Source organism: Pleuronectes platessa, chromosome 22 (assembly GCF_947347685.1).
Source record: "Pleuronectes platessa chromosome 22, fPlePla1.1, whole genome shotgun sequence".
In the NCBI taxonomy this organism is placed as follows: domain Eukaryota; kingdom Metazoa; phylum Chordata; class Actinopteri; order Pleuronectiformes; family Pleuronectidae; genus Pleuronectes; species Pleuronectes platessa.
This window is the reverse complement of record NC_070647.1, coordinates 10,174,096-10,195,572: the sequence shown is the minus strand read 5'-3', so window position 1 is coordinate 10,195,572 and position 21,477 is coordinate 10,174,096. Positions and strand designations below refer to the sequence as shown.

The window sequence follows — 21,477 nt, the reverse complement described above, 5'->3', positions numbered from 1 at the left end:
ACGAGACGAAGACGTAACGAAAACGAATCTTTGAAAATAAAAACTATGACGAAATCTATTTTAATTTTCGTTGACGAGACGAGACGAGACGAAAATGTTGGTGGTTGACTAAGTCACAATAATTTTTAAAACATCATCGTATCAGGCCGTCATGAAGTATCAGTAGCGGGCGAGTGAATCTGTCTGTGTGTGTGTGTGTGTGCCTGTGCGCTCCCAGATAGCGCTCCGGTCCGTAGCTCCGCCCCCCGCCTCGCGCACTCGCTCAGAGAGACACAGTGAAAGCAGAGCGCGTTCTCGTGGAACAGCCTCTCAGTGACCGACTGCTTCTTAACTATGGAAACAGTGAAAACACAGAGTTTCTCTGGTCTCAGCTGGTCAGAGATCAGCGCCGCAGCTTCTTCATCAGAGCAGAAGCTGCAGTTGGTTTGTACCGATGTTCAGTTTCTGTGTCCGGCTCCAGTCTGACCTGCTCTCCCTTTTTGTTTTCACATTTAAAATTAAATATATATTTTTAAGCTATTAGGCTGCAGCTATATGTTTTTATAGAAAAGGAGTTTAATGTGGCTATTAAATGTGACTAAAACTAGACTAAAATGGAATTAGTTTTCGTCGACTAAAACTAGACTAAAATGGAATTTGTTTTCGTCGACTAAAACTAGACTAAAACTAAGAAGGATTAAAATGACTAAAAGGTGACTAAAACTAATATGCATTTTCGTCAAAAGACTAAGACTAAGACTAAATCAAAAATAGCTGCCAAAATTAACACTGGTGAACATCAAAGGAGACGTTTGTTTTTCTTCTTCTGAGTCACTTTTGCATTTCAAACTTCACTATATTAACAGTCAAGTGATTCTTCAGAATTTCAAACGCTGTGAATAAATTTTTTTTTATCTCATAAAATATCTGGTAGAATAAATAAACAGAAAAAGCTACGGGCAGAATTGACTTCCTTAATATACTGGAGTCTGTTTGTGAATTGATTATAAGTATTTGCTGAAGGAGACTTTATTTGACAGATTGGAACAAACAAAGCAACAACACACACACAGATACACAAGCAGATGCACACATGGACACAAATTCCCACATAAAGTCGCAGACACGCACGCTTCAGGTTGAACAGAATCCGTCTGAAAGACTTTCTTCTCCAGGCTTATGATTTATTCATGCCTACTTTTGGGTACCGCGTCTCAGGAAAATGACTTTTTATCTCCTTTATCCCTCTGCACTTGAAAATACAATTTATCTGGATTTTGGGGCGATAATTGAAGGGTGTGGCGAGGTGCGCGGCGCTCTTTACAAACAAACAAAGACGTTTCTCTTCTGCTTGTCACTTCTGCTTCTCTGTATCGTCTTCATTCACTGTTTGATCTCCCTCTTATTTCCCTGCAGGTGATATGCTGGACCTGTTGAAGTGGAGAGCTCACCCCGAGAGGATCAACGACAGCCTCTCCAAGCTGAAGGAGATCGATGGCTCGGAGATTGTCAAAGTAGGCTCACACATCGTCACATTCTCGAGCCCCCTGAGTTCTCCTGCTCTCTCCCTTCTCATAGTATTGATTGTTTTTGATTGGATTTGAGTCCACGTGTGTTTTTCAGCAAGTTGTGGAGAAGTAGAGTTGATTTAAAGCTTCAGCTCTGTGCCACTTGGTTCAAACTTCCTTTTCTCCCTCCCACATCACCAGTTCCTTCAGGACACCCTGGACACTCTCTTCGGCATTCTGGATGAAAGTTCACAGAGATACGGGCTGAAGGTGTTTGACTCACTGGTAAGTAAGTCGTCCTCATGGTCCGCTCGTTTCGGGGGAGTTTTTTTTTAACATTTTCCGTTTCCCGTGGGGCGAGTACAAATCTCATGGCATTTCAGTCAGACCCAGAAAAACAGACACAAAGCATCGGTGAAAGATCTCATGATGTGTCGCTCCAGAGCTCGCTGAACCAATCTCACCCCGGTCATGCTGCACTGCGCCGATAGAGCGAGGTGGGGAATCGATACCTCTAACTCTCCCTCTTCATCAGTCTCTCACACTGACACACGTACACTCTCTCCTCGCAGCGCAGCATTATAAATGATGGAGAGGTCCAGCGAGCCGGTGCAGTCATCAACTTTCCTTTTTGTGGTTTCTGAGATCAGTCCAACAAGTCTGACAAGTGAACTTTCCGAATGGTTGTAGCTTGCTTGTTGTTATTGATTTACTTCTAGTTTTTTGGGGGGTTTATACAATTTTATTTCATTTGGATTTGTTTTGCTTATTCAAACGTGTAATCTAATCTTTTTTTCAACCCCATCAGTTTCAAGTTGAAAATTCATAAATCAACTCTCTGAGAGATATCACTATAATTTATTAAATAAGTTGTCTTCAGCAGTTTAATCTCCCCCACAGTCCTCAAAGAACCAAATGTGTTTGGTAAATGTGTGTAAATGTATTGACGAGATGTGCATCTGATGAGGGTATGGTCAGGAATATGTATAATTTTTACTTTGAATATTTCACTCAGTGTGAACATCAATATCTTGTGACGTTTTTACCAATATATCAGTGGATAATTCATGGATTTTGACGAAAAAATTCCAGAAAGTAACACGAGTGTGTGTAATGTGGTGCCACACGATGGAATTTAAGGAGACTGTTTATTCTTGGTGGTGATATGAACTCTAAAGATTGCTTTTACAATCGGATTTATTCTTAAAATGACTCAAATCTTGAAATGTAAACTGTATTCTGTGTCCTCAAAATGAAATACTAGAAAACTGTATTTCAAAGGGATAAAAGAAGGGCATGTTCTATGTAAAGGAATCCTGTTTAATAATCTATATTCTGAATACATTACGTCCAGGTCCATATCATCAACCTTCTCCAGGACAGCAAATTCCAGCACTTCAAACCCGTCATGGACACCTACATCGAGAGCCACTTTGCTGGAGCTCTGTCCTACAGGTACGTGTGACGGGGACATTTCTGCCTTCATGTCTGTGAATGTGGCTGTTTTAAGACGACAGCTCCAGCCTGCAGTACTGTATTATAATGAAGTGTCACATCACAGGCAGGCGTAGAGGTCAACCGGCATCAGAGCTGAGAGGCTGCTCCACTCAGCTCCCGGCTTTGATTTGAAGTGCGAATAAAATGGTTATGGTGCCCCCTGGCTGAGGAAAAGTGAATTATTAAATCACGACTCTTCTCCTCCAATCTGTCACAGGCTAAGACACTGTGCTGCGGCTGTCCTCATGTTTTTTTTTCCTTCTCACTGCTCACAGGCTGCTGCTGCCGCTGCCACATCCATCGGCTTTAAACTTCTCTACCTGTGATTTTGTTTCATTAGAAGTGTCACACATTAATTGGAACTATCTGAAGCTATTAATAGAGAAGCAAGGTGTCAATTAGTCCTGATCAGAATGAGAAAATTTTCTTTTCTGACACCAGTTTCCTGCTGGATAGAAACGTCCATATTTAAATGTTTTATTGGATTTCTTGGTCATCCTAAGATCAGTATTCCTCACCACAACCTTTAATTCAGCTTTTTATACATTAAAAGCTTCATGAAACATTTATGAGTAAATGAGTGGTAGAATTTTTTTTAGAAATTGATGTAAACAGATGTGAAGCGTTTCATTTATAAACTGTGCAATGCTTGATCTATATTTTTTCAAAATCCAGTGGGAGACCTTGTGTGATGTTGCTAGAGGGGAATGCTGATGGTGTGTGTGTATGTGTGTGTGTGTGTGTGTGTGTGTTCTCCAGGGACCTGATCAAAGTGCTGAAGTGGTACGTGGACCGCATTGTTGACGCAGAGCATCAGGATCACATACAGCAGGTCCTCAAGGTGAGGCGCTTGGAATCACTGAAGCAGACTGAGATATTTCCGAGTCGTACACTCCTACGTGTCTCTGCAGACGCAGAGTCAAGCAGCGCACACATTACACAGTCAACACAGATGCATCCAGAAACACAAACAAACAAACTTGACACTTCTGTCAGCCCCCCCCAGGCTAATTTATCTCCACATCAGCAGTGAATATGTCACAACGCCATTCATTATTCCTTTCCTCTGTCTGATGCGCCGCTTGCAATTTTAATCAGCAGAAAATAAAATGCAGTGCCTCTGGTGCTTGGAATGCACACCACATTATTCTAATGGCTCAGGCAGATGCACCATCAGAGAAGCAGCGTGCAGCTCCTGTTGTGCAGTTTCCCCATTTATCATTCACTGAATATATCCTGCACCAGGAGCTAATGTTTGATGCAAGTAACTGTTGTCATGCAGGAAATAATAAATAAGAGAGCAGATGTGGCTCCTCATGCACACGATCAATAAAACATCTGTTATCAGGCTTTTGAGAGCAGTGGTTCCCAAACTTTGGACGATGATGGGTGGGCACGAGATGGTTCCCAGTAAACAAACAATTAGAAGAAGCACATTCAGCAATTATCATAAAAAAAACGATAATTTTTAAAAAAAATACAACTATCAATAGATTATATTCTGCTTTCAGGCTTTCTTTGAAACCCACAGTTTACAGTATAACAGGAATCATATGCATGTAGGCAATTTTCCTGTGGACTTACTCAGATCAATATCCTCTGTATGCCTGAACCTTCTCTGGGGGCAGTGGGGGGGGGCACAAGGCACCGTTCATTTGGGATCAGGGGCTGAAAAGTTTAGAACCTCTGCTTTAGACCACCTGCTTTTAACGAGTTCCATTTTCTTATACCTTTAATGATATGAAAATCCAATAGTACAGAGTTATGTAGAACTATAAATAATCCAACAATGTTTGATTTAAATGATCTAAATCATTGTCAAAATGTGGTTTTATTACCTGATCTTTGTCTCTCAAAATCCTTTAATTACCTGTCCAGTTATATTTCTATAAAATGAATGAAAATCATGTTAATTAACCGTCATAAATCCCAAATCCACGTTCAGGTCTTAAAGCAACACTGTGTTGATTTATTGAGCAACAGCGCCCCCTGCTTCATGTAGAGAAAAACAACAACACACTCTTGTAACAGAAACAACTGCCGGGCCGGGGCCTGATTCTTACGATTGAAGCTACGACTATTTGACAGTTACACATTCGTCAGTGAAGCTTACATTTTTAATTTCACTGATTACTTCTCAAAAACTAAAATATCTCCTGTTCACACTCCTATAAAAAGGTCAAGCAAACATTTGCCAGTACTTGCACTTATTTATGAAATCCTTAATCACTTTAAACACGATTTTACTATCACAGTTGGCAAATGTCATTGTAATTTCAACCCAAGTGCTCTCAGTAAAATTAAAATGAAATTGAGTCATAAAACTTCATCTGTGGCTTAAGCACACATCAGGTGAAAGTTCAGTATGACATTGTTCTTCCGCTTGAAGGGGAGTCTGGCTCTCTTTTTTTTTTATTACCCGGCACAAATGATAAACGATTGTTCCCTCTGTCCTCCAGGCCAGCGAGTACATCTTCAAGTACATCATCCAATCCCGCCGGCTCTTCTCGTTGGCGACGGGAGGCCAGAGCGAGGACGAGTTCAGGGTCTGCATCCACGAGCTCTTCATGTCCATCCGCTTCTTCCTGTCGCAGGAAAGCAAAGGCGCCAGCCCTGTCGCACAAACACAGGTACCGTACATGTGCAGCTGTCGCCTCTTTGTGATCATCGTGTGCGTCTGTGAATATGTAAATCTCTGCCTGTTGGCACATGTGCACCACATGACGCTGTCTGTCTCGAGGACTGCCGTGATAGCTGAGGAATTGGCTGTAATTTAATTTCACGCCGCCGGAGGGCCTGGAGTCGGAACAGGGATTTTTTCTGCGGCAGCTTTTCCTTTTTCCGGTGGGAGGTTCGCACAGCGGGACGGCCGCCTTCGCTCGTTTCAAACCAGGGCTAAACAAACAAGTTAAAGACGCCAAAGATAATTGTAATTACACAGCAGCTGTTTGTGTGTGCCTTTTTTTTTTTTAAGCATTATCCTCCGAGAAATACCAGCATTACGGCCTCGGCACTACCTGTGTGTTCCTCTCTGAGTCTGTTTGTGTTTTATCTAATCATCGTCTCCCATTTGCCTGCTCCTCCTTCTCCTCCATTTGGCCTTTCCTGTATTCTCCCTATTCAAGTCAGACCTCTGTGCGTGTGTTAATTCTCCAAAGCGTGTAAAGCAGTTTCTTTTCTTTTAATTTCTCGGTGTTTTAATGTTTTGTTCGAGGATTAAGGCAAAAATAATTCTCATCAGGTTCATTCCTCCACCAGGTTTTCTTTTCACAGCTCATTTGAACAATTATACCGATGCGCTCGAGAGACAGAAAGAGTAACGTCATCAAAAGCAGAGTTCTTCTTTGTAATAACAGAAATCCCTTTGTACTGAGTCTGCCTCTTTTTGAAGCCATTAAATGAAAGCACTAATGCAAAAGCCACAACACAACGGAAACGAAACCACAACGGAAGTGAGGGACAGCGGATGTTCACAATGAAACCAGCAGAGTAGCTCACTGCGGTCAAGTCGTAGATGTTAGGTTAAGTGAGCTGCCGTTTGTGAAAAGTCAGTTGCTTTTGGATTCGTGTTTTACGTTAAAGCTCTTGAGTGAAATGCCTCCACCGCCGTACGTGAGAGTCAGATCACGATTGTGACATTAGATTCTAGTCGGGCTCCCTCTGTGTAATCTGAAAAGCGCTGCGTCATCCCTTCACTTACTTCTGATTTGGACGAATCCGTATTCTCAACACAACAATTGCATTAGCTAATGCTAATCCCAGTTAATCTGTGGCACGTGGACACACAAAGGCTGCGGATCCAGGTACACATAATCTGGAACCTCTAATGTCAGACTTTACATCACAGGTCGACTCAACATCTGATGTCGTCCCATCAGAGTGGTGATGAATGAATATTGTGAATTCCGTGTCAATAGAGGATTTGTGCACAGATGGAATTTGAATCCTCTGTTAAACGCTCACTGGGACAGTCTGTGTTGAACTGTGACCATGTTTTTCATCAGGAAAATACACAGAAGCACAAACCTCCAAACTTGATAAACACTCGGTGCTCGACAATAGTAACACAAACTAGAAGATGAAAAGTTTCCACAATTGATGCTCTCAGAATCTTTTTTATCTTACCTTGTCATCCCGGGCTGGTAATAACCTGCAAAACTTCATCTTTCAACTTATTGGGGGCAATAACTGGTGTGTTGAATGCGTAGGTATGTCAAATCAACTCACTACAATTGATTTAATCAGAAATCTAAATTCTCTCTGGAGCCACTGTCTATCTGCAACTTTCCAAATTAGCAGATTCCAACGGTGAACCTTTTAAAAAGTGTCTGTAATGTAAAAGTCCTTGTTCGAACTGTTTTAACTAAACTTTTGTCAAACGTGACATTGAGCACTTCTTCACATTAATCCACATCCCTAACTACCAAAACCAGTCCAGGCCAGGGATTAAAAACAGGTTCCCACACATGAAGAAATGTTCTCCCAGCTCTCTGAGAATAGTCTGTTTGCATTGTGCTAATCAAATGAGCAGAATCATGTGTGTAATAAGCACTTCTATCATTTAACAGAACTTGTTATTTCTCAGCTTTGCCCAGGAGCTTCACATCAGCATGATAATGTGATTCCCTTATAATATCTAGTATAATAGTATGTGATGTGGAAAATGCACTGACTGAGCAATATATTAATATATTGAAATGCTTTGCTTGAGGGATTTTGCCTGTCAGGCATCAACAAATTAATTTCCGAAATATATTATATTTTGCCAGTGGTGGCTTTTTCAATTTTGTGCCTGCATGTCCAACACTGCCTGTTTGTGTCCAGGCCGTGTTCCTGCGGACATTCCCAGCCATCTACGGCGAGCTGCTGAAGATCTTCACCGTGCGGGAGGTGGCCGGGTTTGTCAGGGAGATGCTGGGCAGCCTGCCCACCACCGTCCACGCTGACTGCCCCCTGGAGGCCGTCAAACTGCAGTGCATCGCCAAAACGGTGGAGAGCCAGCTTTACATTAACCCAGGTAGCCAAACAGCCGCACAGTTTATTTACACTCTGAAACACCAGCACGATAAAAGCCTGGTAAACACACTGATCTGAGCAAATAACACTTATACAAAAGATGTTTGCGAAGAGATTATGAAATGAAAAGAAAAGTAAACAGCACAGAGGGAAACAAACAGATAAACAGAATAAATGGCTTCATCCACAACGAATCTGACAAACTGATCAGTGGCATTTTGTTTTCTCCTGCAGCTTGTACACACAGGCTTTTAGTCCATATTACACTGTTACAGGGCACAGTCGGGCACTAATTCAAGAGCACACCTCGGCTAATTGTTGCCCTACAGTGCAACCTACTCATGTCATTAAGCTGCTCTTAATAAAGACGGTGGACTGAAACAAATTACTGTGGCAGTGTTTTATTTCCAGTCTGCTCCCGAAGGCAAATGTAACACGATAAACATCCCTCATGCGAAACACATTAATGTCACATAGAGAATTACCTCACATATACATTTAATTATGTTAGAGAAATGAAATGAAGGCAAAACATGAACTCAAGCCACGCACAGAAAATGAATGCAAATGTTTTCTGTGTTTGATGTCTTACCGTGTTCGTCTGTGTGTGTGTGTGTGTGTGTGTGTGTGTGTGTGTGTGTGTGTGTGTGTGTGTGTGTGTGTGTGTGTGTGTGTGTGTGTGTGTGTGTGTGTGTGTGTGTGTGTGTGTGTGTGTGTGTGTGTGTGTGTGTGTGTGTGTGTTGCAGAATCGCGGTGCATCCTGCTGCCGGTGGTGCTCCGTGTCCTGCAGGCCCACATGCAGGAGCAGCGTGACCTGGTCATGTGCGCCCGCATCCTCACCAGCATGCTGTCGCTCATCAAGAAGGAGGAGAACGGCACCGCGGTGAGTGTTCGTCTGACCGAGGAAATTAGGCCGACCTGGTCATCGGTGTCGTCTTTTAACCTCCCGCTCATGAGGCCCTTTTCCCAGACCCCTGCTGGGAAATGTCATGCCTAAAATGAATAGTGCATATCTCCGTAACCTCAGGGTCTATGTGAATAGTGTTGATATATAAATGTAAGATTTTTTTACAGAGGTTGAAGCATCAGTATAGATGCTACTGGAGTAAATGAAAGAACACCAGTTTACAATAACAACAGTGAAAATCTCTTATTTGTTGTGAAGCACTGTGTGTGAAGCACTTTGTAACTGAAAAGTGCTTTGTATAAAGTATTATTATAAATTATTATTATAATTATAACTGGATACCTTTTTACCAGCCAAGCTTTAAAGGTGTACCAGCTCTAAAGAGTAATTTGACAATGTTGTGATTTGACTCAATCAAGTCTATTTTCCAAAATATTGTAGAATTTCAGCTTCAACAAATAAGTTCAAATCCAACACAAGATGTACCTTTGTCTCAGATCTCCCTCCTATAGATAAGTGCCTTATATATTTTATTATAGATGCCACAACCATGTGACACTATCCTGAGCTGCAGCGACGACTTCTCTGCTATTCTGGAGGGCATGCAGGCAAAACATGTACGATTTGCCTACATAACGACTGGAAAATAGCTTTAAAGGAAGTCAAGGCTCCAGGGATTAGTCTTATGGCAATTTCCTCGCCAATACTTTGCGACAACAGATTGTTTTGTTGTGTGTTTACGGTCAATTAGTCTCGGTAACAGGGACTTTGGCGGCCTCGCAGTACGGTAATGAGACCCATCAATTTAGCAACGGGTATTGTTCAAGTGGCAGTCACTCTGAGCTGTGTGTGTGTACTGTATGTTTGTGTGATTTATGTGTGCATGCAGCCTGGGTTGGCCTGACTTGTACTGTGCGCTGCCAGAGGGGCAGCTATTGGTAAAGGCGTCCAGTGGGACACACAAACACACAGAAACGCACACACACACACACACACAGAGTGGCACTGCATCTAAAGGGAAGTGACAGCGGTGGCAGCCAACGTGCCAGTCTCAAGCTCTTTCTCATTATCGCTCTGTCCAAGACCTGCCTGTAGCAGTAGAGACTAGGGGGAGACGCTCACAAACAAACACACACACACACACACACACACACACACACACACACACACACACACACACACACACACACAACACACACCATTTGATCCTCTGCTCCCTTTCAAATGCTTTAATCTCTCACCTTCTCTTTCTCATTGGTATTCCACCTCCTTTTAGTTCTTTCTTCTTCGATGTGAACTTACCGTATACAAATGTTGCTTTTGGCCATGAAACTTCAGTTCATTAAAATTGCAATGAAAGTGCGATAACTGGGCGAAGAGGTGCAGAGTTTGGCTCAGAGGATGAATGACATCGGCCGCCGATCACGGTTGGGAATGCATATTAGCAGAGATGGCTTTCAGGGAACATTCATGTATTTTTGGAGAGAAATTGATTTCAAGTTTCTTCCTTTGTGTTTTTGTGAACACTCTCATTAGCTGGTGTGTGTGTTTCCTCACCGTGTAGGAGCCTGTGGTGTCTGAGGAGGTGGAGCTGATTGTGGAAAGCCTGCTGGGAGTTCTCCTCAGGACCATCCTGGAAATTAGCAACCGGCCGCCGTCTGCTGGGCCCGCCATGAGACTTCAGTTCCAGGACGTCACGGTATGTGTGTGCATCGTGTGTGTGTGTGTGTGTGTGTGTGGTGGGCTGTGTGTGTGTGTGTGTGTGTATTACCCCCTGTAAATTGTTTTGGGACTTCCCAAAATGTGCAAAAGTAATTATAGATTTTTAAATTGAGCTGCTGCTATGGCGACTCTGATTCCACTAACATTATTAACAGTAATAGCAATAATTAAAATTTGTAATACAGCGCTGAAGTGAAGAACGGTGAAGTGGATAATGATGAGATCGCCATCATCATTATCACTGTGTGATGATGGAGGGTTGTAATACAGTTCTACTAATGTTACTACAATTCTGATGTGTTGCCAGTAGAGGCTAATAAAGGTTAATAAAATAAATACAATAGATTCAATAAAAACAAATGCGTTATTTTATATTACCTGTATTAATGGATACACAGGAACAGCAACACATGTCTCTCCTAAAATTGTTCTTGTCAACATGTAGTGAACAAAGTCAGATGTGTCCCACTGCAGTGATACTATTTGACTCATTTCTATGTGAATGTTGTGACCAATAATCATTTTTTAAAGTTCTGTTAAAATATGGCACCTGAAGCTGATTGTAACTGTATTATAATGAGGGTAAAAAATAAAAATGTGTGTGTGTGTGTTTTCCCACCAGGGAGAGTTTGTGGCTTGTTTGTTGAATCTGCTGCGACAGATGAGTGACAGACACTATCAGCAGCTGCTGCAGGCGTTCAGCAGCAAAGATGACCTGAGGGTAAGACCCCCACCTCCATCTGTCTCTCTCTCTATATACATCTATGTCTGTCTGTCTGTCTGTCTGTCTGTCTGTCTGTAAGTCTGTCTGTGGCCACTTCTTGTTTCACTCAGTACCTGTGGGAATCTGAAATAAAAGAATAAAAAAAGAAAGAAATGATAGATGAATACAGTCAGTGTCCTTCACTAAACACAGTCTGAGTCCAGATGTGTCCTGATGAGCTCGGGTCGGGTTCAGACATTGCACAGGCTTTCTGTTTGATTTGTTTACACTACACATGCCTATAATCAGGGAAAACCAGGCTCTGCTCTGGTTCGGTTTGATCAGTTCTCTCTTGGGCTCGGACTGAAAAAATTGCAGCAAGAGCCACATTCTAGTTATTGATAGAACTACAGGCTGCATTATATCAATGTAATCATTTCTGTGGAAGTGATGAAGTTGGAGCCTGCTCGCCAAACTCACCTGTGGATAGAGAGTGTGGATCACCACAGAGGAAGCTCCAGGAACTGTGTAAAGAGCTGCCAACACCACAAGGTCGTTTCTGTTAGACACTGACAGAGGCGTTTTGAAGAGGAACAGAAACATCATTAGAGCCACAGGGAAATCCTCCCGAGTTTCAAGGGCAACTGAGACACTTTATTTATAAAACAAAAGAACAGAGAAGGACTTGTTAAAGTGATATACCACAACACCTGCGTGGAGGGATGTACAACGATAGTGTCTTAAATTAAATAAGTGCAGAGTGAAGAGTGAACAGTGCAGCAACTATTTCAGCACCATGGAGAGAGACACGATGATAAAGTTTCCATTAACACCACGTCTGCTGTTGTGGTTCCAGGACTTCCTCCTTCAGATCTTCACAGTCTTCAGGATCCTAATCCGACCAGAAATGTTCCCCAAAGACTGGACCGTCATGCGGTTGGTCACCAACAAGTAAGAACACACACACACACACACACACACACATACAGAGGAAAGAAGATACAAAACAGTAAACAAATAAAATACAAAGGAAATTAAATGGTTTGCATTTAAGACTGGGCCATGAGGAAATCCGACTCATGAGCTGTTTTGTGACATGGACCTAATAATCCAGACATTTTCCGCAGTTTGCCATTATACTTATAAAGAAGCCTTTTTTTTCCTGTATGCATAGTTAGTTCCGCATTTCTATTTCTATTCTTTTAAAGCTCAACGGTCACCAGTGAGAACCAAGGGGATGATTTGTCTCACTAAGTCGAAATTTCTAGACTGCTGATAGGTGAAGGCACAAACATAAGTAAAATATTTAATCAGAAGCGTAGAGGGATTTTGATGCAGTGCGCTCGATGAAAGGAGAGTTAGTCCAAGGCTAACGTGCTGCACCTCAATGGAGGACACTGTGAAACACCTAAAGGTCAATGCAAATGCTCAAGTAGAAATTGACCAGAGTCTGTGGATACTAACAATGTAACACTTATCTATCCTTAGTCAAACAAACTCAAATTAAAAGAAAGAGACACATTGCTCTTTTTATCTTTGTGGGTTTTTCTATGGGTTTTTCTATTTGACCTTCATCCTAATGGACAGTCGGTGGCGCAATTACTAAAAGTGCTACTTGATAAACATGTAGACTCTTCATGTTGAGGCAGGTGACCCTCCTCACCTCCTGCTCGCTTCTCCTTTCAGTGTCATCATCACAACGGTCCTGTACCTCTCCGACGCTCTGAGGAAAAACTTCCTCAATGACAAGTTCGACTACAAGGTAGGTGGAGATGTGCCGTGTGACTGTAGACGTGTGGAGATCTGAGCGCCGCCGCCGTGCTTTAAAACTTTGCGAGCATCAAACATCCCTACAACTGCGGACACTCCCTCAGACACACACACACACACAGGCAGATGCACATTTTCATTTATTTTTGCACGTCACTCTTCCAAAACAAAAGCCGGCAGGGAGATGCAGACATAAAACGGAGATAAAATCCATGAGTCAAGAACTGAGGGCAGACAATAAAACAAACTGGAAGCCAAAAAACCAAAATAGACAGAGACAGAAGGGACATAGGAAGGAAAGAGAAGAAGAAACAGCAACAAAAACTAAGATATTAAATGATTTTCTTCCCTCTCAAATGCTATAGATACACATGTCCCTTTGTAGTTTCAATACAGATACTAATATTAGATTAGATCAATTTACCTCAATTCGTGAACATTTAATCCATCCGAGGTTGTTATTGAAGTTGGATTCAAAACTTGACTGATTCGTTTTTGTTGCCACTTTCAGGTGTGGGACTCGTATTTCTATCTGTCTGTAATATTCATCAACCAGCCCTGTCTTCAACTGGAGTCCTTCTCTCCCTCCAAGAGGAAGAGGATCCTAGAAAAGTAAGAGTTGTTTGCAAATGTATGCATGTACTACACACACACACACACACGTATACACACACACACACACACACACACACACACACACACACACACACACACACACCAAGTACTTAACATGCTGTTCTTGCCTGCTCGAGCACAATTTCTAACCCTGACATTTTCTCATGCAGGTACGGAGACATGAGGGTGATGATGGGCTGTGAGATCTTCAGCATGTGGCAGAATTTAGGTAAGATGATAAAACGTAGATGGGCCCAACACGCTTGCTTAACATGGACTATATTGTTGTTTTTATTGTCATTTGATGAGAACACCCCTGTTAAAACCTTTACTGCAAATAAAAGAATAGGAACAATAAAAAGAAAATAGCAATTTAGTAGAAATAAAAAGATGTCGTGAAACATAAAAAAGATGACATCACATAAAGGTAGGTCTGTAAAAATAGATTTTAAGAAGTGTGAGTCACGGAATCTGCAAGCCCCATCTCCTCAATATTATTTAAAAAATATTATTTAGTCACTCTTATTCCGATAAGAAAGGAAATACCGTAAAGTGAGGAACAGAAAACTGTCTGTCTTATTCCAGCAGCCTGTCCTGTATCTCTAACAGTCTGAAGTCAGTGGGACACACTGACATTACAAAAGGAAAAGTAAATTGACTCTGGTATTTCTTTGAACACTTTTTTTTAACTTTATGCTAAAAATGATTTGTCGCTATGGCAACAAGCTGGATGCCTCACTGTGCTTCCTGTGGGGGCTTTTGTTCTTTTCTGCTTCAGTGATGAATTTATAAAATTTGTAGGTTTTTATAATAATCACAGGTTTGTTTATGTGGATTAAATAGTGTTTTTGTACAATAAGAAAAGCATCATAAGTTTGATGAAAATACAGATTTTGGGGGGGTTTGGTTGATGCACGGAATCCACATTAGAAAAATCCGTTTTTATAGATGTTGAAAATTGCCTCTGACTCGCTGCCCTCAGACTCTGACCTCAGTGTGGCCTCTCTCCTCCAGGGGAACACAAGTTGAACTTCATCCCGGCGATGATTGGTCCCTTCCTGGAGGTGACGCTGGTGCCGCAGCCCGATCTGAGGAATGTCATGATCCCCATCTTCCACGACATGATGGACTGGGAGCAGAGACGCAGTGGCAATTTCAAACAGGTACTCAGCAGGAAAAGTTCCTCTCCCATTAGCTGACAGAAAAGAATCCTTCACCTCTTTCATTCAGACTGAAACTTTCTTTCAATAAATGATTGTATCCAACGACTCACGATTTCAATCTCTGAAGGACTGACCCTGGTTCCCAATCGTTTGATCCGGCAGCCTCTTTTGAGATTTCTACTCTTTCCCCTTCCTCACAGGTGGAGGCCAAGCTGATCGACAAACTGGACAGCCTGATGTCCGAGGGCAAAGGAGACGAGACGTACAGGGAGCTCTTCAACAGCATGTGAGTCACAGAAAGCAACGGGAATAGTCGCTGATGTGTGGACGCATATTTACTTCAAATTTCCCCAGTTGCTTTAGTTTTTTTTATAGGAGAAGCATTTGCAGTTAAGTGGCAGAGCTCGACAGTAAAATAACAACAGCGGTGACAAATTGGCTCGGACAGAGGCCGGCTTGGGACGACCATTACACAGACAGTCAAGATAGCTGTTTATGGAGTCTTCAGATCAAAGTGATATGCCCCACACAAGACCTCATCAGGCAAATGCCTGTGTGGCCGACGCAGGTGGTTTTCCTCCTTAAGCAGCCGTTTTATCTGCGTCTCAGTGTCCTGCTTTGGAAAATGAGCTTTTAAACCTGCACAGATGACTGCATTACTCCTCGGATAAGCCCTGCGCCCCCTGAACAAAACTGTGACAACCTGCTGCTGAGAAGGAAAGTGTTTTTCGAAATTGAACGAATCTCATTTGCATTCAGATTCTTTTAAAAGAAAGTTTGTTGGTAATAAAGAATAAAAGCTGGGAAAGTTTAGGAATAAATACGACTTCATCCTGTGTCACTCACAGTTTCACGCATCGATATTTTCGTAAAACTGGTTCTATTTAGTTTTTTTTGCTTATGTCCAAAGGCGGTTCTTCCAGAGAAATGTTTGAGCTGTTTGAGATCAACCGGATAACAGAAATTTTGTTTTCGGTTCATAATATGCGACCTAAGTGCTGGTAGTGTAACAGTGAATTATCAGAACAATTAATAATAATAAAACGCATCGAACATCGTGTTCAAGGTTTTTGGAGGTGATTGTTTAAATAATAATAATAATAAGAGGTAAGTGATCACTATTCATCTCGAGTCACCTTCATCTTCACGGTCACCTCCTCCACGGTCAGTCCTTGTCCACTCTGTCTTTGTGTTTCCAGGTTTGTGATCTTGCATGCTTTGTGTGTGTTTTAGCATGTGTATGTGTGCGTGTGTGTGTGTATATATATCCCTGCCTTTTTAGGGATTCTGTGCCTCTTCATATCTTTATGTCTCTCTTAACTACAAATTATTTATCTTTAACTCCTAAGAATATAATTCCATGAAACAAAGCCATATTTCGGATTCACACAGACATAGTTTTTGTCTCTCTAACTATCACAAACATGTGAATCCAAGTATTTACCAATATACGCATCTACTGTAATTGTCCCTTTGTCCTTCATAGTCAATCATCGTCTTGGCCACCATTTTTATATGTGAATTAATACTGAGAATAGTGATATATAAGTACATATTATTAAAGCCATATCTATATATAATCTATACTGTGCTGTATATTTGAATAATGCATAAGAAGCCATTACAGTTGCTGATTTATAATTCAGCCTCAACGCAGTTTGCAAATTCAATTTTTTTTTGTGTTTCCTTGCTTAATTAATTTATCAGTTCATTTATTTCCCTCCCACTAACTCCACTAACCCCTGAAGTAACCTGTGTGACTGTGTGTGCTGACATTAATAGTATTAATATTAATTTATTCCGCCTATGCTTCCCCGCCTGGAGTAGAATTCCTCTGTTTGGTCCGTACCCTAGGTAAGACGCTCTCCTCTTTGTTCTCTCAGTGTCGTCTGTGACTTTCAAATTTTAGCCTCTATGGGGGGTATTTTACTTTGTTGAATCCCACAGGCAGGCCAGCAAGCATAGGTGACACTGGTGTGACTGGGATTCCTTTCTTTGCTTCACCTCCTTTTCTTTTTCTTAGTAATTTCTCCTTTCTTTTCCTCCCCCAATCGCCCGTCCCTCCTCATCTGCTCTCGTCTACATCTCGTCTCCTTGGGTCCTCACGTCCCTCTGTCTCGCTCTGTCTGTCTTCATTTGTCCTCCAGCCTGCTGAAGAAGATTGAGAGAGAGACCTGGAGGGAGAGCGGCATCTCTCTGATCGCCACCGTCACTCGCTTAATGGAGAGATTGCTGGATTATAGGTGGGAGCGCACACATGCACCTAAGAACACACAATAAACACGTACACAAACACTTTATCCTTCTCAATAATATCTTTGTGCATGTCTAATGGCCTCTGTTTCTTTTGTAGGGATTGTATGAAGCTGGGAGAGGTGGATGGTAAAAAGATTGGATGTACTGTCAGTCTACTGGTGAGTGGCAGTCACTCTCTGTGTGATCTCTCAGCTCTGTCTTTGCTTTGAACAGCAAAACAAATGCACAAACAACAACAAATGCACAAGAGAAAACAGTAGCAATAAATGAAACAAGTAGAGAAAGAAACAAAAAGAAACTGACTGAGTAGCTGTTTACTTAGATTTTCTGAAAAGGCCTGTATTGTTTGATATAGTAAGATTTCTGGTGTGTGTGTGTGTGTGTGTGTGTGTGTGTGTGTGTGTGTGTGTGTGTGTGTGTGTGTGTGTGTGTGTGTGTGTGTGTGTGTGTGTGTGTGTGTGTGTGTGTGTGTGTGTGTGTGAGAGTGTCTGTGTGGGCAGTTGGATCAGAAGTCGCTGCTCATCACCAGCTGAAATATTGTTTTGCCTCGGCCACAGAGAAATCTGCCACACTTTAGAAAATTGTCCTCATTTGCATGTATAAACTCTATCATTTATATTTTCTTCTTCTTTTTTCATGCTCAATCCTCGTCCGACCGCCCACTGCTGCTGTCAGAACTTCTACAAAACGGAGCTGAACAAAGAGGAGATGTACATCCGCTACATTCACAAACTGTACGACCTGCACTTGAAAGCACAAAACTACACAGGTACAGAAAAAGCCTTCCGAACACACAGTACATGTGTCCTGATCTGTGTCTATGAGTGAAACATGTTCCTGAGACACTAAATCCTTAATGTTTTACCTTCAGATTCCATTGTCTCCTGACTGTTTGATTTTGTGTGTCACAGAGGCGTCATACACTCTGTTGCTCTACGACGAGTTGCTGGAGTGGTCCGACCGGCCGCTCAGAGAGTTCCTCAACTACCCCATGCAGAGCGAGTGGCAGAGAAAAGAGTATCTGCATCTCACCATCGTCCAGAACTTCGACAGGGGGAAGGTGAGCTGCAGCAACACACACTCACACTCACACACACACACACACACACACACACATGCACACACACACTATGCCTAGATGGGGGCACACTTGTAAAGAAAGAAGGAAGAAGAAGAGAGCTTGATGTTCGAGGTGGGGAAAAATAAATAGCTAAGGTGATGACCGATGTCTGCATTTGCATTTGCTGACTTGTCTGCTGCTGGATGGAGGCCCATTTTCGGTTCAATAATTTTAGCAACACAAAAGAAGCAGCATTTGACAAACGGTTTTGTGACGCAGCTCGATGCCAGGGAATGTGCCGCATCACTTTGAAGTGACAATCTTTGCTATTTTTTATTAGTCAGCAGGATTACGCTAAAAAAAAAACTACAGGATGAGTTACCATGAAAACCGGTGGAAGGATGAGGTGTGGGTCAGGGAACAGCCCACAAACAATTGGAGCAAATTTAGATCTGTGGAAGGTTTTTATTACTTTATTTGTTTAACACTGGTAAAGGTGTTTTTCAACATTTCAACATTTTTCATTGATCTCTCAGAAATAAGTCACAGACCTTGATGAGGAAAGTCAGACGTGTTGTGGGTCGGAGTGAAATTTGGTTCGGATCCGGATCAAGTGAATTTAAAAGTGATCGGCCTCGGTACTCTTACCAATGCCTGATGGGTGAAAAAAACCATGTCACTTGCGGTCAGACATTTAATATCCATCTCTCGTGAACTGTGACAGCGGCTCGAGGCGTCAGCACCTCCTCTCGGTTTGATCAGATGAGTCTAATTAAAGCGGTATCTGTATCATCCACACAATATCCTACCTGCGCCACCCCCGGAAGAAATATAGCTGGAGAGGATGACGAGGGTGAAGGCGAGCCTGACGGATGAAACGTGACATGCTTAGGTGGTGCAATGAAATAGTGGACTGAAACAGAGCTTACCTGATTCAGGATGCGCAGGTGCTTTCAGTACCTGTGTCAATGTACCACACTCTCAGGGAAAAGTGACATTATGAAACACCTCCCAATACACACACACTCTGAAAAAGGAAAGAAAAATCTGCCTCCCCGTTGAAATAACATCTCTACGGAATCATTAAAAACGCTCCTCTCGTTACTCATCGTCCAATTTCCCTTCACGTTCATGAGCTCTGCCATCTGCCGATGCTTCCCAACAGGGATTAGCAGGCAGCAGGGAGGGAAAGCATTTCATTTAATTAGCAAGATGGCTGAGAGCTGCGTGTACCTGCATGAGGAGGCTAGATCTGACTCCTTACTAGGTTGACTCACCAGTGCCATCCAGTGGGGGTGAAGCGGCACAGCAGCACAGCGGGAGGGATTCTGATTCATTTTTCTTTTGTTTTTGTTGTTTGTATTCACTGAGATTGGGTGTCAATTATGTTATTCTTTAGTGTTGGGAGAATGGCATCATCCTGTGCAGAGAGCTGGCCGACCAGTACGAGTCTGACTACGACTACAGGAACTTGAGCAAGATGAGGGTGAGTTTTCCAGAACATAACCCTGCCCGTACACTCCCTGGAGAAGATTGTTGGATGAAGTCTTTCTCTAACCACATGAAAATTAACAAAACATTAACATTCAAAATATAAAGTCCGAAACATTATTCAAGCTCTGCACTCATATGTTAAGGCTTTGCAATTATATCTTCACAATTATAACCTGAATTGTTTTTTTCCCATCATGTTTATCCACTTTTTAAAGACAGGGACACATCAGGGGTCAATAATATTCAAGCAGGGGCCTGTGCCCCCCTGGATCTGCCCCTGTACAAAGCTTTTTTTGTTGATACAATGTGATTTTCCTTGCTAGATGATGGAAGCCTCCCTGTACGACAAGATCATGGACCAGCAAAGACTAGAACCTGAGTTCTTCAGAGTCGGCTTCTATGGAAAAAAGTTCCCTTTCTTCTTACGGGTAAAGAAATCTCCATATTCCCTGGGTGACGGTTGAGCAGTCATATTTTCACCCTCTCCGTACAAGACCTGCAAGAAGAATTAACTTCCTTTATATAAGACTCCTCCAGTGAGGTGACATTCAGCAACTCTTTTTCAAGGCCATTTAATGATGCAACAGCCTCCGTCCTTGGCGGAGTTTGCAGATGAGGCTGCAGTTGCGCTGCTCGGCCACCAGATGTCAAGCTAACCCCACGCTGTCCTCCACTCCCCCCCCCCTCCCCTCTCCTCTGCAGAATAAGGAGTTTGTGTGCCGCGGCCATGACTACGAGAGGCTGGAGGCTTTCCAGCAGCGGATGCTCAACGAGTTCCCCCACGCCATCGCCATGCAGCACGTCAACCAGCCGGACCAGACCATCTACCAGGCCGACGCACAGTGTATCCTTGGTTTTCATAGAGAGACACAACAAAATTAACGTGCGTTTGTGGACAGATACATCCAGGCTGAGCAGACGCAGACAAAGTAAAGGCAGCACATCATACACATGCTCACACACAGATCCTTACACACACTATATCCTGTAATGAGGCACTTTATCAGTCTCCGTGCTTCACTCGTCCTCTCACAATCGCTTTCTTTTCATTATCAAACGGCCCATTTCCAAGAAGCCACACAAACTCCCTGTGCTGATTTGCCGTCTTTGAGCAGCGTCCTCGTGCTCGCTGTAATCCAGATGAGAGAAACTCCACATTGATACAAATGGTGATGTGAGTTGCCTCATTTATTGCGATGCACTTATCGCTGTAAGCTTTACAAGCCGCAGTGAGTACATGGAGGACTTCTTTGACCTGGATTCCATCACACAAGCTCAATATTGACTTGATATTCATGAGGGTGTGCAATTTGGTGCAGTTCCCAATAAAAATCCACATCTAGTTAATTTATATGTGGTTTCACAAGAGGTCTGTGGGGCAAGATATCGTTATTTTTACGACCAATGCTGCCAAAATTCTCTCACAGAACGAATTCAGTCTAGGGCAGTGGCGGGGGTGCACACGCAGAAAGGTCGCTCTCGCATGCAACAGATTCCTAGTGACAAGGACACAGACTAAAGAGAGGGAGGGACGTTCTCTGGTGAGTGAGTGAACGCCATTTCATGGGAAGTGCAGTTGCGCAAAAACGTCAAGGTCTGACTGTGTGTACGGACGGTAAAAGCTTTATCGACGTTAGCAACTGTGGGGGTACAAATTCTTATCTTAAGTGACAGTAATAAGAGTCGTTATAGTCAGTGCAGGGAAATATGGATCCTGTGTCTATGTTTCCTGCTTGAACATCAATATGGAACCCAAGTGTGTCTTTGATGCATCTCCTCCATCAAAT

At 42.5% G+C, this 21,477-nt stretch overlaps 1 protein-coding gene across 2 annotated transcripts in view; it reads left to right on the top strand.

The window, feature by feature from the left end:
- Positions 1-21,477, top strand: part of dock4b (dedicator of cytokinesis 4b) — a 108,247-nt gene that overhangs the window by 64,269 nt on the left and 22,501 nt on the right. For both annotated transcript variants that reach the window (XM_053414831.1, XM_053414830.1), the window contains exons 18-39: positions 1,396-1,493; positions 1,689-1,772; positions 2,842-2,942; positions 3,744-3,825; positions 5,444-5,614; positions 7,809-8,001; positions 8,747-8,883; positions 10,472-10,606; positions 11,252-11,350; positions 12,189-12,283; positions 13,019-13,094; positions 13,614-13,714; positions 13,888-13,946; positions 14,732-14,880; positions 15,081-15,166; positions 17,028-17,123; positions 17,234-17,294; positions 17,812-17,905; positions 18,048-18,196; positions 19,596-19,682; positions 20,014-20,118; positions 20,393-20,534. In XM_053414831.1, coding sequence (XP_053270806.1) covers positions 1,396-1,493; positions 1,689-1,772; positions 2,842-2,942; positions 3,744-3,825; positions 5,444-5,614; positions 7,809-8,001; positions 8,747-8,883; positions 10,472-10,606; positions 11,252-11,350; positions 12,189-12,283; positions 13,019-13,094; positions 13,614-13,714; positions 13,888-13,946; positions 14,732-14,880; positions 15,081-15,166; positions 17,028-17,123; positions 17,234-17,294; positions 17,812-17,905; positions 18,048-18,196; positions 19,596-19,682; positions 20,014-20,118; positions 20,393-20,534 — 2,400 coding nt within the window. The remainder of the gene's footprint in view (positions 1-1,395; positions 1,494-1,688; positions 1,773-2,841; positions 2,943-3,743; positions 3,826-5,443; positions 5,615-7,808; positions 8,002-8,746; positions 8,884-10,471; positions 10,607-11,251; positions 11,351-12,188; positions 12,284-13,018; positions 13,095-13,613; positions 13,715-13,887; positions 13,947-14,731; positions 14,881-15,080; positions 15,167-17,027; positions 17,124-17,233; positions 17,295-17,811; positions 17,906-18,047; positions 18,197-19,595; positions 19,683-20,013; positions 20,119-20,392; positions 20,535-21,477) is intronic.